The sequence below is a fragment of the Coffea eugenioides genome, chromosome 2 (assembly GCF_003713205.1).
Source record: "Coffea eugenioides isolate CCC68of chromosome 2, Ceug_1.0, whole genome shotgun sequence".
NCBI lineage: Eukaryota > Viridiplantae > Streptophyta > Magnoliopsida > Gentianales > Rubiaceae > Coffea > Coffea eugenioides.
Window position 1 is genome coordinate 59,321,271 of NC_040036.1, and position 12,688 is coordinate 59,333,958.

Genomic DNA, 12,688 nt, shown 5'->3' on the forward strand with positions numbered 1-12,688 from the left:
CTCTCTCTCTCTCTCTCTCTCTCTCAATGGAGAGCACAAGTTTATAGTTACGGCTGGAATGTAACAGTTATTTTTTAACAAGGTGGAAGAGGAAAAACTTAAGAACAAGATAACTTCTCGTGTTATTACCATATAGCAGCAAGTGCAGCTTACTGACCTTGTGATTATTTTTCTTCTACTACAGCATTTCATGCATTTCCCTGATGTCCAAATGATCAGAAGCTCGATACATCACCATCCCATCCTTTGGAAAGGGACACTATTTGATGTCCTCATGTAGATAGTTAATTACAAGACTAGACTGTTGGTGAATCATGTTCTTTGGCTTCTCAGGTTGAAGCATAACAGTTAGATATTAGCAAAGACTCAAGCTTCCCCTTCCATGGAAGAAGCTGGAGCGTGAACAATTCAAATATTGCTATTAAATGCACATTGCAAGAAGAAACTCAATTCATGCAATTAAATCAACTATGAAATCACAAACAGGCTATTTATCTTGACATTCCAAAACTGGACTCAGATTCATATAGAGACAAGTTTTAAATTAGTTCATATGTTTGATCAATTAGCAAGATCCAGCTACCCTACACTCTACAGAATTTCCCTGCCTGCCAGGCAAAGATGATTTTCCAAAAGTGTTGCATCAAAACATACGGCATGTTCATCTCCTGCAGAACATAATATAATGACCCAGATTTGACTATCCATAACTTTTCGGAGAATTCAAGCATCTCAATTCTCAAGTGAAGGGATAAAAGTTTGAGAAAAGCAAACTGCCAATAAGTATGTAAGATGCACAGTATACCCAAATAAAATACCCCCATCTCTTGGCAATACTGGGTGTCATCATGACATGGGAGGTAAACCAATAAAGCAAAGGGCTGGCAGATAAGAATCGAGTAGCAACCTGTTAAAACATGGTGATGGTCATAATATAATTGATGTTATTAAAATACGAAATATATGCTAATCAAAAGTCTAAAAAATTGAATGAACGGCTTCTTATCTTTCACAAATGAATTTGAAGTGTATACTTGAAAGAGACAGATGCATATACTCGATGCTCACAATTTCCTAAAAGTATTATCTGGAAATGGAATGATACATTAAAATGTCCACGGACAATCATGACTTGCACTAAACTTGTAGGAGTAGGAAGTAGAACTCAATCCCAAGATCCACGTAGTTTGACATGTATATCACAAGGGACATTCTATCATAATCTAAGCTGTCATCTGTGTACTTTTTAATTGCACAATTGGTCATCTGTATCCAGTACATTTATTGCCATACATAACTAGTATGGTAAAAAATAAAACCGGTTTGGTTCCTTACTCTCCATGTTAAAACTTTATAACTACAGCCCTATCAAACAACAAGGTTTTAGTTGATGATTATGAGTAATTACACAAGTTCAATTGTAAGAACTACATGTGCTCACACGAATATGTGAAGCGAAGAGCAAATATTTGTTCGTCCTTTGCATAATAAAACTTTACAAAAACAAGACACTAAATGAAATTCTAGTTAGGAAGCAGCTGTGTATCCATGAGGGGAAAAAAAATTTCCAATTGGTTCAAGCCCATAATTGGTTTCCAAGAGTGTCTTAAGCCATATTGATCCTTCAGTCATCCGCCCTTTTAAATTTTTACCTCTTCTATCAGAAGGCAGGATTGATGACCTAATATCAACCAAAAACTTTTCTACAAGTGCATGCTTGCTGCCCTCTACCCAAATAGGAAAACAGGCTACAAGGGAGAAAAGAAACTGCCAAATTTCATGAGAACTAACAATCCACCGTCACCAGCAGAAGTGTCTAAATCAGATCCAATCTAAAGATATTTTGGTTCACTATGGCTTACTAAATCAAAAACAATTTCAGGGACCAAAAATCAGTAGTTAGTTAATTGTTTAAGGCACACACAAAGTCATCTCAATTTGCAACATCTGGAAGAAAAAAGACAAACCAAAACTACAGGCATGACATATCACCAGAAGAAGAAAAATCAAGGCCACAAACAAAAAAGACTACAGGCACAATATGTCATTGGTAAAGAAACAGAAAAAGGAAAAGAATGTAGCATTAAACTCAGAAAATACCAGCCAAGTCAACTAAACATGACTAGTAAAGCATCTCACACATCAGCAATATAATAATCTAACATCTTCTTCACATATGGTAATAGAACAAATACAAGACATTTGAGAGGTAAAGAAACAGAGGGAAATCCAACCTGCACATGCATGACTAGAAAAGCTGTGGCAGCCATGAAACCAGTATGTAGAATGAAAGGAATAACGAGAACGGGTAAACATGCACGTCCTTCTGATGACACATTGCCTGATTGTAATGAAACATTCCTAACAGGGCTCCATCCTTTGGTAAACCTTTTCCTCTGTCTAAGAGATTGAGCATCTGCAAATAACAAAACTTTTAAATTGCAATAAAATTTGCAAGTTGTAGCCAAAGAAACAGAATTGCAAACTTCATTGAAAGAACAACATATTATGTCGAACTATGGGTAAGCAACATCTTCAATAAAAGCATGCCACACATTTCATGAATTAACTAGTAAACAATTGCAGATATCTAATACTAGTGAAAGTTGGTCTCATGATTAAACCTTAACCAATGGTTTATCTGCATGGCAAATATTAAATTTATGAGATAAAGACATTAGGGAATACACAGATCTTAGGCTAGTCAAGGCAACTGCACGTACATAATACTCCTGTAAAATTAACCAAGGGAACAAATCTTTCAATCCCCATCCTATCATATGCCTTCCCAAATTACATGGTAACAGCACCTCAAATAATACTTGTAGATAACTAACTCGCCGCATAGATGGGCAAACTCTGAGGTAGATAACTAGCAACATAGATGGGCAAACTCTGAGGTAGACGGAAAACTGCAGCATCACAAACCTTATCTTTCTTGGTTCTTTAACCTACTGCTTACTACTTTACCAGATAAAGAGGTGCTGAATAGTCTTTAACACAAACTATTGGAAAGCAATACCTTGCAGTGTGCTTGATGTTTCATCTTCCAGAGAGCCAGGAGTTTCGGGCTCTCCATTTGTTCCCGGGGGTATAATGTATGCAAACAACTCTTTGTTAACAGGAAAAGCTCCCAAACCAAGAGAAAAGAAAACTTTAGGAGACAGCTTCACGTAATATACAATTGAACAGATAGCAAGAGACAACACCGGAGTCGCAAGGAGGAAGTTGGGCAACTGTTTCACTTGGAAATACTTCAAGAAGCCCACTCCCCTAGAATTTAAAAAATAAAATAAAATCAGCTCGAATTTAAAAAATAAATTGAAAAATTATTCCAAAAACACATGAATAATGTAAAGGTGAAAAGTAAATTGGAAGTATAGCAGCAGGACAGAAGCAATTGCAACACGTAAAGTAAAAATTCCTGTCTCCACATCTATCTGTTCTTCTGCAGGAAGACCAAAAAATATAGAGAATGGCACAAGGGCAGGAATCACAAAAAAAATGTTACCACCAAAACACTTGGATCGACCACAAACATTGGACTGATGCAGCATCTTACATAATAGTCACCTAGACATGTGAGATACCCAACTATCTATATATACATGCACAAGAAAGAATTCAACAATGAATAGTTAGGGATGACAGCTTGACTGCAAGAATGCCTGAGAGTTGTTGCTTGTTGACAAGCGTTATTGAACATTAGAACTTATTGAAAACAGAAAAAAATTTCACCTTAACAATGATACTAACCTCAATAGTGGCAGAAGAAAAAGGACGAAACATAGATATGCATGTTTATCAGCTATGAACTTACAAATTGGATAATCACTGAAAAGCGCTCATGTATCGAGTGCATTAAGTCTAGGAGTAAGCATACTAAATTACTAATGCTAATCCAATGCAGATGTATTATGGAGAATGATTGATATGTCACAGCATGCTTCCAATTTATTTAAGTTAATAGATGAACCAACAACCCAGTTTGTGTTTCAACTGGACACCAAAGTACATTGGACTATGCATGTATAACAGGCATAAACTTTGAGAGGAAAGAAAATGCATCAACATACCAATAATGACTCTGAATATGATCGTACAGCAAAGGTATTCTTGCCCTGCACCAAGGGATCATTTCATCCTCTGCATGTCTTCTACAGATATTTAAATATCCGTATGCTTGAAAAGAGACAAAAGGAATAAAGATACAGAAGCAACGGAAAGCACCAGAAACAACCACCGGCAGAGCAAGCTGGCATTAATAAAAGGAATAATTAGGACATAACCTGAGTTTGATAATAGCCATAACCAGGAATTCTACACATCAAAGGGAATGAAAAATTAACATTAAAGTTATCATTTTCTCTTAAGAACCAAATCAAATGTAAAAGTTAAAAACTATTGGTGAAGATACTTCTTCTCCACAGTTCGTGCAAATCTACACTCTTGAATTATTAATCTTGAAAGGGATTAAAAAGTAAACAAATCCAATCAATAAGCTACAGGCTTTTGGGACCGTTAGTCTAGTAATCATCTTATCAATGCATAAAAACCAGACAATAGGTAAAGATGACAAGAGTAACTAACAAGACCGTCAATCAAATTGATACACAAAGCCATTTGTTAGTAGGTCATTGCTCAGGAAGATAAAGTTCAAGCAAATGTCAAGAAAAGATCACAGGCATCCCAAAGATCATATACATTCATGAGAAAAAAAATGGTAGAACAGTTTCAAACATACATAAGAATAGATCAGGGGTTCCAATGATCAAATACAGTCTGCATGCACACACTCAAAGCTGGTGAAAGATTCAACTCAATTAGGGACTACCTACACCACCAGTAGCTATCTACGTACAAACACGCTGATCCGTACCATGCTGCTTCACAAAAAAGTATGACCATAACACACACAGAAGTTCTACCAAAGAAATTAACATGTTTCTCAAGTCACTACTAATGCCAATCCTAGTATGTCAAAGAAGAAAGGATAAAGGTGACAAGAAAAACTCAAGCTTTTTGTGCTGTGGATGGAAATGCACAGTCTGACTACCCGTAGAGATTTTGCAGATTTTATGAAATTTTAATATCTCTATTTGGCATATAGAGATATTGCACATCCAAACAGAAAGAACCAAGAATAAATAGTTGAAAATATATTTGTAGCCTAAATTTAACCTTATTACTGGCTAAGGACCAGCAGAAAAGGATTATTTAGAAGGGGAAATAGGGCACTTACAGAAGCATGCTTTTTGAGAATGATGGCATCATAAGCCTGATGCATTGCTTGAAAGCAAAAATAGCCAGCATTGAGCATCCCATTTGACCTAGCAGCCCCAGAGAGAGCAAAGCAAAGTGTTGCAACATTATTTGCATGACCCAATAAATTGTACAATCCCACAATCGAGAAGACAGCATACAAACTCTCAGAATATCTGCAGATCAGAAGATCAAGCTATGTTCAGCCTAAATATTTCTTATTCATGCTTAAAAAAGGTTTGGCACATGAAATTACATTGATGAGTAGAATACGGAGGCTGGATTAAAGCAGAACAAAATTGATGCTCGCAATGCTACTTCTGAGTCATTCAATATAAGAATTGAAAGCCTGTTTGAAAGAAAAAAACAAAAGCAGAAGTCAGAAACCAAATAGGTCTGTATCACCATTAAAAAAAAGGACGCGCACACAAACACACATATTTATTTATATAAACAAATGCATTTGCCAGTATGTTGGAAGCTACGAAGGAATACTGCTAAATCACAGAACCACAAAAACAAACAGCAATCTAATCTGATTTTATTGCAGCTAGACTTCCATCAATTGTTAACAAGATTTTCTTCTTTAGGGGCTAAATTGTTGTCATACAGATGAATATATGTTTTAATAGCAATAGATGCAGTATGTTTGAACTATTGCAACATTTAGAAGAATAACGCGATCATATCCTGTTATATTAACTTCCATCTGATAAACTTTATGTTTGAAAGTGACAATACACATGGTTAAGGACAAAGCAATAAGCACAAAACAGACATATTTGACACGCCTGAAAACATCAAGTGAGCAATATATATATATATATATATATATATATATATATATATATATCCATCTTTTAATTACTCTGATAACAGAGTTTCCATTTCATTATTCTGAAATTCACTTTATTTGTATGTTAATCCTATTAAGAGCATATCCACAAGACATCGCATTCCTCGACCAAGTTTAAAATGGAAAATATACCATTAAATCACAAAAAGCCTTTCACATTATCTCAACATGAAATATAACTATTTAAATGCATCATGCCAAAAATATGCTTGCGAACCTGTAAATATATAAAGCAGTGAAAACAAATGCAATGTTGTTAAGGACATATCCCGATAATCCCAGTACAGCTTTATGTCCAATAATTGGTATCAATGGTGCTAAAACTGCGGGAAAAGAGACATAAGAAAACTTTAATATAAGAAATTTTGCACAATATCACTAATACAAAAATAAAAACAATTTTCTCCCCTCCCCCACCCTTCAAATTCCTGGTACAATTTTGACTTTGGATGTCCCATTTAAAGGACTTATTCAGTAAAATTAAAATTAGAAAAACTGACCAGTTCGAGATAAGAGAGAGATGCACATGGGGAGCAAAGGGAAAAAGGCGTAGGACTGTTCATATTCATAGCCACATTGTGCGATACGAACATAGTAAACACTGTCCCAAACAATGCTGCCCTCCAATGCAGACGCAACATGTGGAAACAGCAGTTGAGGATCCGTATCAGCATTGGCGTTGGCGTCTGCGGATGAGAGGCAGCCAGGGTTAATAAAAGCGGAGGTGTCGTATGGGCTGAGAAAAGATCGCCAGAGAGATATCAAGGTTATTAACAAAAGCCGCGATGATATGGCGTACTTGAGCACGAGGCAGGTATGGTCACGAGGATCAATTGAAGATGATTTCCTCATCATTATCTTCACATAGAGTTGTTTGTGTGGGCCAGAAAATGAGATTTTCTTGATGGTGATGCAAGTTGTAGTGCTTGATGGCTGTCGGGAAGTTTGCTAGTAATACTATTTAAAAGGCATTAATGAACACCCAAGAATGCCTTTTTTTTAAATGAAATTTCCTCCGGTGCTCGCCCAAGTAGTTCATGACTTTCATTAGGGCTTGAATTTGTCTTTTCTAATTCTTTTGGTTTGAAACATGGGAGAACTCCAATTGGTAGAAAAACACCCACAACCCCTTGGGGTTATCCTGCACTTGGAAGAAGTAGAAACAGAAATAAATATAGTGATTTCCAAGAATAAACAGAGTGATATACAAGAATCCAAGAGAAGAACATTAAAACAAACAAACCAAGAAAATACCAGACTCCTTAAAAAAATCCCATTAATAATACTAGTACCCGGGTCCTTAAATTCAGAATTCTTATTAAAATAAAAAACTTTCCAGCAAATGTCAAATTATGAAAGATAGGTAGAGCTAGAGGGACATCCAGATAGTTCACGCCAAGCTAGTCTTGTGCATCAAGCCTATGCTTGTGGGTCCCCAGGAGGCACTGAAAATTTGCAAAGCCAGATATTTGGATGATCTGCATTGGCAAAGAAATTTTAAAACATAGAGGTCTCAACCTAGAGTGACATGATCTGTTCAAACCTAAGGTTGAACTCTAGATAAGTTAGAATCGCTATAATAGCTCATAGAACTAAGAATTGAAGTTAGAAGAGCAGCATAACCTATATGGGAAACTACCTCGTCAGACCAAGTGTGAAAGAGTTTGACATCAATGATAGATACCAGATACGTTATTCAAGAGAAACCACTTTAGTTGTGTTAGCCCATGGGATCTGCAGGGTTTTATAGTGGCAGTGACTAACTTCAAATATCAAAATACCTTCTTATAAAATGAACATCCTTTCAAAAGGCACACAAGCACTAAGAGGATGTCAAGTGCTGAAAAACCTAATCATCTATTGAACCTTATCCTACTCTTTCCTTAGGAGATATGTGCTTCTTCTCTATTTGGGGCAGTATTGAAAGAAAACAGATGCATAGATTAAGTAATGGAAGTGAAGCAGAAGAAATAGCACATATAACAAAACATAACGACATATGGAAAAATAATCACACATTGAGCACTAAGAAAAGCCTAAACAGAAAAACTATCTACTCAATGTGAGTGCTCAACCTTTATTGATAGAACAACCACTGAAGTATCAGTACAAACTGAACCTCAAATACCTATGTTACATGAACTTGGGGGCAGGGGTCAGATATGGGTGCGTGTCGAAGTGTTAGATTCGCATATCTGAAAATTGTAGGATTCAGAGATACGTGTCCAATTTTGGGCACAGGTGCAAGGGTGCGCTCCTTAAACTCATAGATGGATAAGATTTTTAGAAATAAATTATTCTAAAATTTATGCACAATGATATATAAAGTGTATTTTAATAAAAAATTTTAATTAAATGTGCAATTAGGTTGAAGAGAACCATAAGCTTGGTTAGAAAGGTAAATTTTTCAAGTATAAGAGGCTGAAATTATATTAAAAAGTGCAAAATTGTAAAGAGATTAAGTTACTTGTTGAAAATAATGATTAATCAAAATACAGGGATTTAATTGCAAAATAAATATCATAGTCAAACCCTATATTCCTCATCCCTCATTCAGCGTTGCCGTCACCTCATTTACAGAGCATTTAAAACAAATCAAAACAGAGCACCTCTTCTCCAAAAGCAAAGCCACTCTTACTTAGATGCCATCGTTGCTACAATCCCATATCCGCCAATGAAAGAGAATCAACAGTCCGTATGTATTAAGCGAAAATACAGCAGGTGTCGTGAGTATTTTTCTATTTTAGCAGCATAAAACAGAGCTGATTATGAGCACTTTATCTAGTAGAAATAATGATAACATGGATCATGCTATTATTTACATAGGAGCAATCTTAACATGCATGATTCCAATAAGACATGCAATAGAATGAATAATAGCAGAAGCAAAATGACCCACAGGAAAGAAAATCTGAATCACCAGATGAACAAAATGTGGCCGACAGTCAAACTAATTTGTAAAAGATAAAAGAGAAAAAACAAAAGACAATAGTACAAGTAGTATTATAACCCCTGAACAAACAAATGTGTCAAATATGAAGCACCATGACCTGATTCTGTTTATTAAATACCATATAAAGAAGTAGCAAAAGAAAATCAGCGTCCCAAATTTAGAGAAGGCCAGATCAATGGCAATAAATTTACCACTATAACCTCCACCAACTAAATCTTTGAAAGGAAACAACTTGAATTTTTCCTTAACTGTGTACCAAGTTCATGAAGGAGGAGGCACGAGGAAAAGATATCTGTTCCTTTCAAAAGTTTATTTAATTGGTGTGATTGTTAAGCTGTATAAGAGAAAGGGAGATTGAGACGGAGAAAACATACAGATTTGCCCAACAACAGCAGGAGATTGAGAACCATAGTAAGATAACATGGTGATCACGGAAGGGATAGGGTCTTTGCAGCTTCTAGACTTTTAATCAGGAGTTTGAGAAAGTAATTTGCTCTGGAGGAGGAAGAGGTGGTAGGGGTGAGGTTTGGATAGAGAGGCAGAGATATTGAGGTGTTGTTATAATTTGAATTGGCGGAACCATTAGAATCAAAATTTTCAGGCACATTAATCCATTATGTGCGAGTCATGATTCAAGAAACATTTTAGGGAACCTATAAAGCATGACACCGGACGGAAGACTTTAAATGAGAGATTGAAATTTAAATGTGACAATTAGGCTATCAGGGAAAATTTTAAAAGTAATGCAGCGTTTTCTCAAGGATTATAAGGATTTGTTTGGGTAATGAAATTATTCCAAATAATATTTCGCTTGCATCATAAACACATTTTCCAATCCACCTTTTTATATTTCCAATCACCCTTATATCTCATATACATCACATCACAAAAAATGTTACAGTAATTATTTCAAACAATAATCTATCCAAACAAACAACTTGTTAACAGCACTAAATGTAATATGTGAAAGAAATCAACTAGAGCTCCACTACTAATCCTACTCAATTAATTCATTGAGCAAAAAAAGAAAAATTCTTGGTTCCATCTGAATAACTTGAAGCGTAATGAACAACAGCAAATTTTCTACATTATTGGGTGAGCAGCATCACAAGATCACTCATTTCTGATATTCATCCACATTTTGCATTCTTTTTATATGATTCTTTTTATGTGCAAAAAAAGGAACATTTGGTGGGAGATGACCTCTTAGTTTTCATTATTTTTTTGTCAATTATCTTTGTCATAATTTGTCCAAGCTCTGATGCACAAGGCTTGGTTAGTTATCTAAATTATCTTGACCACAAAAAATACAACATCGACCTACAAATCTTGGTGACCAAATAATATAAGCACATTATTCATGCATCTGATGTTTTGGCCCAATAAAGAGGCATTAATTCATTTGCCATTTTTTTCCTGCATTATCCATTTATAGCAGAAAAGCTCAGCCTCCAGAACCTCTCACAAACACAAGACAAAAACCATCACCAACAAATTACTTCAATATATACATACATGCATATATGTACATGTGTATATATATATATAACTAAACATACAATGATAGTGTATTAAAGACTCCACAAACAGACACATTAAAATTGTGAACGTGATTGTTGAAGGGGGGGAAAATAAAAAGAGAGAAATCAGTGAGCTACAAATTTCATTGGCCAAGCATGGTGCACCTATTCCCTACTCCACAATTATATCTCCGATTCTTGTTCTAAGCAATAGTTATATGTGTTAACCATGGCCGTTAACTGTCCACGAAAATTCTCATTAATTTCGTAACAATAGCATAAAGGCCACAAGTAAAATGCAAAGACCAGTAGCCACAACTCCGCTGCCATTATCCCCAAAATATCCATGTCCATGGACAATACATTACAGGTTATAGCAATTAATTCCAGATAAAATAGGTATTTCGGGGATTAGAGAAAGGGTAAAATGACGAGAGCCACTGGTTGTGGGTGTATGAAGTAGAACAGAGAAAAAAAAAGAATATTTGAAAGGCGGACGATTTGGGTCTAAACAAAAGAACAAGAAAAATTGGCATAGATTTCCATTGTGGCAGGACAAGAGGAGTGTTTGGCTCCGAAGTGAGGGTGGTTTGGCAACCTTACCGATGCTCTTCCTTCGTCTAGGCAAGAGAGACCCATTGATGGAAATCGCTGCAGGCATTGCCAGGAGTTGGACTAAGTTTTGGTTGGGTAGATATTTTTCAAGAGAAAATCCTTTCCTTCTTCGACCAGTTTACAGTAACGAGTGGCAGAAAGTCAGAGAGATTCCGAAAAGGGGATGGAAAGAGCATAAAATGGGAAGTCGGGGGAAAGAGTAGAGAGAGAAGCTCCGTTGCTTGGGAAATTTTTTTTTGTTTAACCATGTAAATTAACATTTAAAACAAGGTTATTTTAGGTAATTCAATAAACCAAGGGAGGTCTTTATAATATCTCAAATTAGAGGGTTACTGCCTGCAATTGTCAAAATCCTCAGGGCAGGTTTCTGAAATTATCCCTTTAGTATATAATGAAATATTAAAATTTATATTAACATTTATATATATTTATATTTATATATTGTAGAAGGAATTTTTAGTGGAGACCCCTCAATAACTTCCAAACTTTCCATTCTTTTTTCTGAATTTTTTATTTATTTTAATACATAAAATCTAATTAAAAAAAATTGAAATAGTGGATTATAACTAATTGTATCACCAATCAAATTTAGAATTTAAAACTTTCTCAATATCTCTTTGTTAGATGATTCAATTGATTGTTTCGTAAACCACTTATAGTTTATTATTCAAACTTTAAACCCTTTTAACTCCATAACTGAAAAATACATTTGTCAAATCAAAATTTGAGAGATAATTGATTAGTCTCATTTTAAAATCATTCAACCCATTTTGCCTTTATCACTTTACCCGTTATTACTCCTTCGTTAAAGAAGATTGATCTGTCAAGTAAGATTTTTAGGAATAATGTGATAAGTCCTGTTTTTAAGTTATTCACCTAATTGTATATTTGTCACTTTCCTTTTGGTACAGTAATCATTTGCCAAGTCTAAGGATATATCCGATTACTTCTGTTCTTTAATGATTCATCCTATAATTACTAAATCAATTTTCTTGTGGGTTTAAACTTATCATATTATTTTATTTGTTATTTAGTGAGCTTAGGGCACGTTAGTAGGTTTGTTTTTTCTTAGTTTTATATTTTTTTATGTTGGACTTTATTTAGTAGGTTTATTTTTTCTAAAGTTTTAAATTTTTAACATCAAAACTTATATTTTAACATTAAGTTTGGACTATGTAAATAATGGTTATGGCATTTTATTTGCACTTAGAATAAACTCAATATTAATATTGTGCATGCATTTAGATGATTTTTCATATAGTACATGTACATCAAAAAGTGCATCTAAAAGAAAATTTATTTTTGAATTCTAAATCAAGAAAGGTACATTTAGATGGTTTTTTTGTGCGGTATTTACCAAAACTTTGATGAAGTGTAACATTTCACCAAACTTACACCCAAAAGCTTACTTTTTCTCAACTACTTCAATTCTTGATATTTATTTGACTAAAAATACTTGCAAAATGAGGCAATGAATCCTAG

The 12,688-nt window shown here is 34.8% G+C and overlaps 1 protein-coding gene across 2 annotated transcripts; it reads right to left on the minus strand.

Moving 5' to 3' along the window:
- Positions 1 to 471: 471 nt before the first annotated feature.
- Positions 472 to 11,409, minus strand: LOC113764033 (GPI mannosyltransferase 2). 2 transcript variants are annotated; one of them, XM_027308071.1, is made up of 9 exons: positions 11,195 to 11,409; positions 6,619 to 7,259; positions 6,336 to 6,441; positions 5,519 to 5,611; positions 5,243 to 5,330; positions 4,077 to 4,255; positions 3,023 to 3,273; positions 2,235 to 2,416; positions 472 to 907 (listed from the first exon to the last, which is right to left on the minus strand). In XM_027308071.1, the coding sequence occupies exons 2-9, from the start codon at positions 6,971 to 6,973 to the stop codon at positions 740 to 742; spliced, it is 1,422 nt and encodes a 473-aa protein (XP_027163872.1). In that variant the 5' UTR covers positions 6,974 to 7,259; positions 11,195 to 11,409; the 3' UTR covers positions 472 to 739. The 2 variants fall into 2 exon arrangements, with proteins under 2 accessions (XP_027163872.1, XP_027163871.1); XM_027308070.1 differs by having other exon boundaries at positions 5,243 to 5,438.
- Between the last annotated feature and the right edge of the window lie 1,279 nt (positions 11,410 to 12,688).

What these genes read in the sequence shown, in the direction of transcription:
- LOC113764033 (XM_027308070.1), bottom strand. Translation starts at nt 6,973, where the DNA reads ATGATGAGGAAATCATCTTCAATTGATCCTCGTGACCATACCTGCCTC. An exon ending in TTCTCAAAAAGCATGCTTCT is followed by an intron (nt 4,256 to 5,242) that starts GTAAGTGCCCTA and finishes TATTAATGCCAG; the next exon opens with CTTGCTCTGCCGGTGGTTGT. An exon ending in TTCTAGTCATGCATGTGCAG is followed by an intron (nt 908 to 2,234) that starts GTTGGATTTCCC and finishes ATGTTTTAACAG; the next exon opens with GTTGCTACTCGATTCTTATC.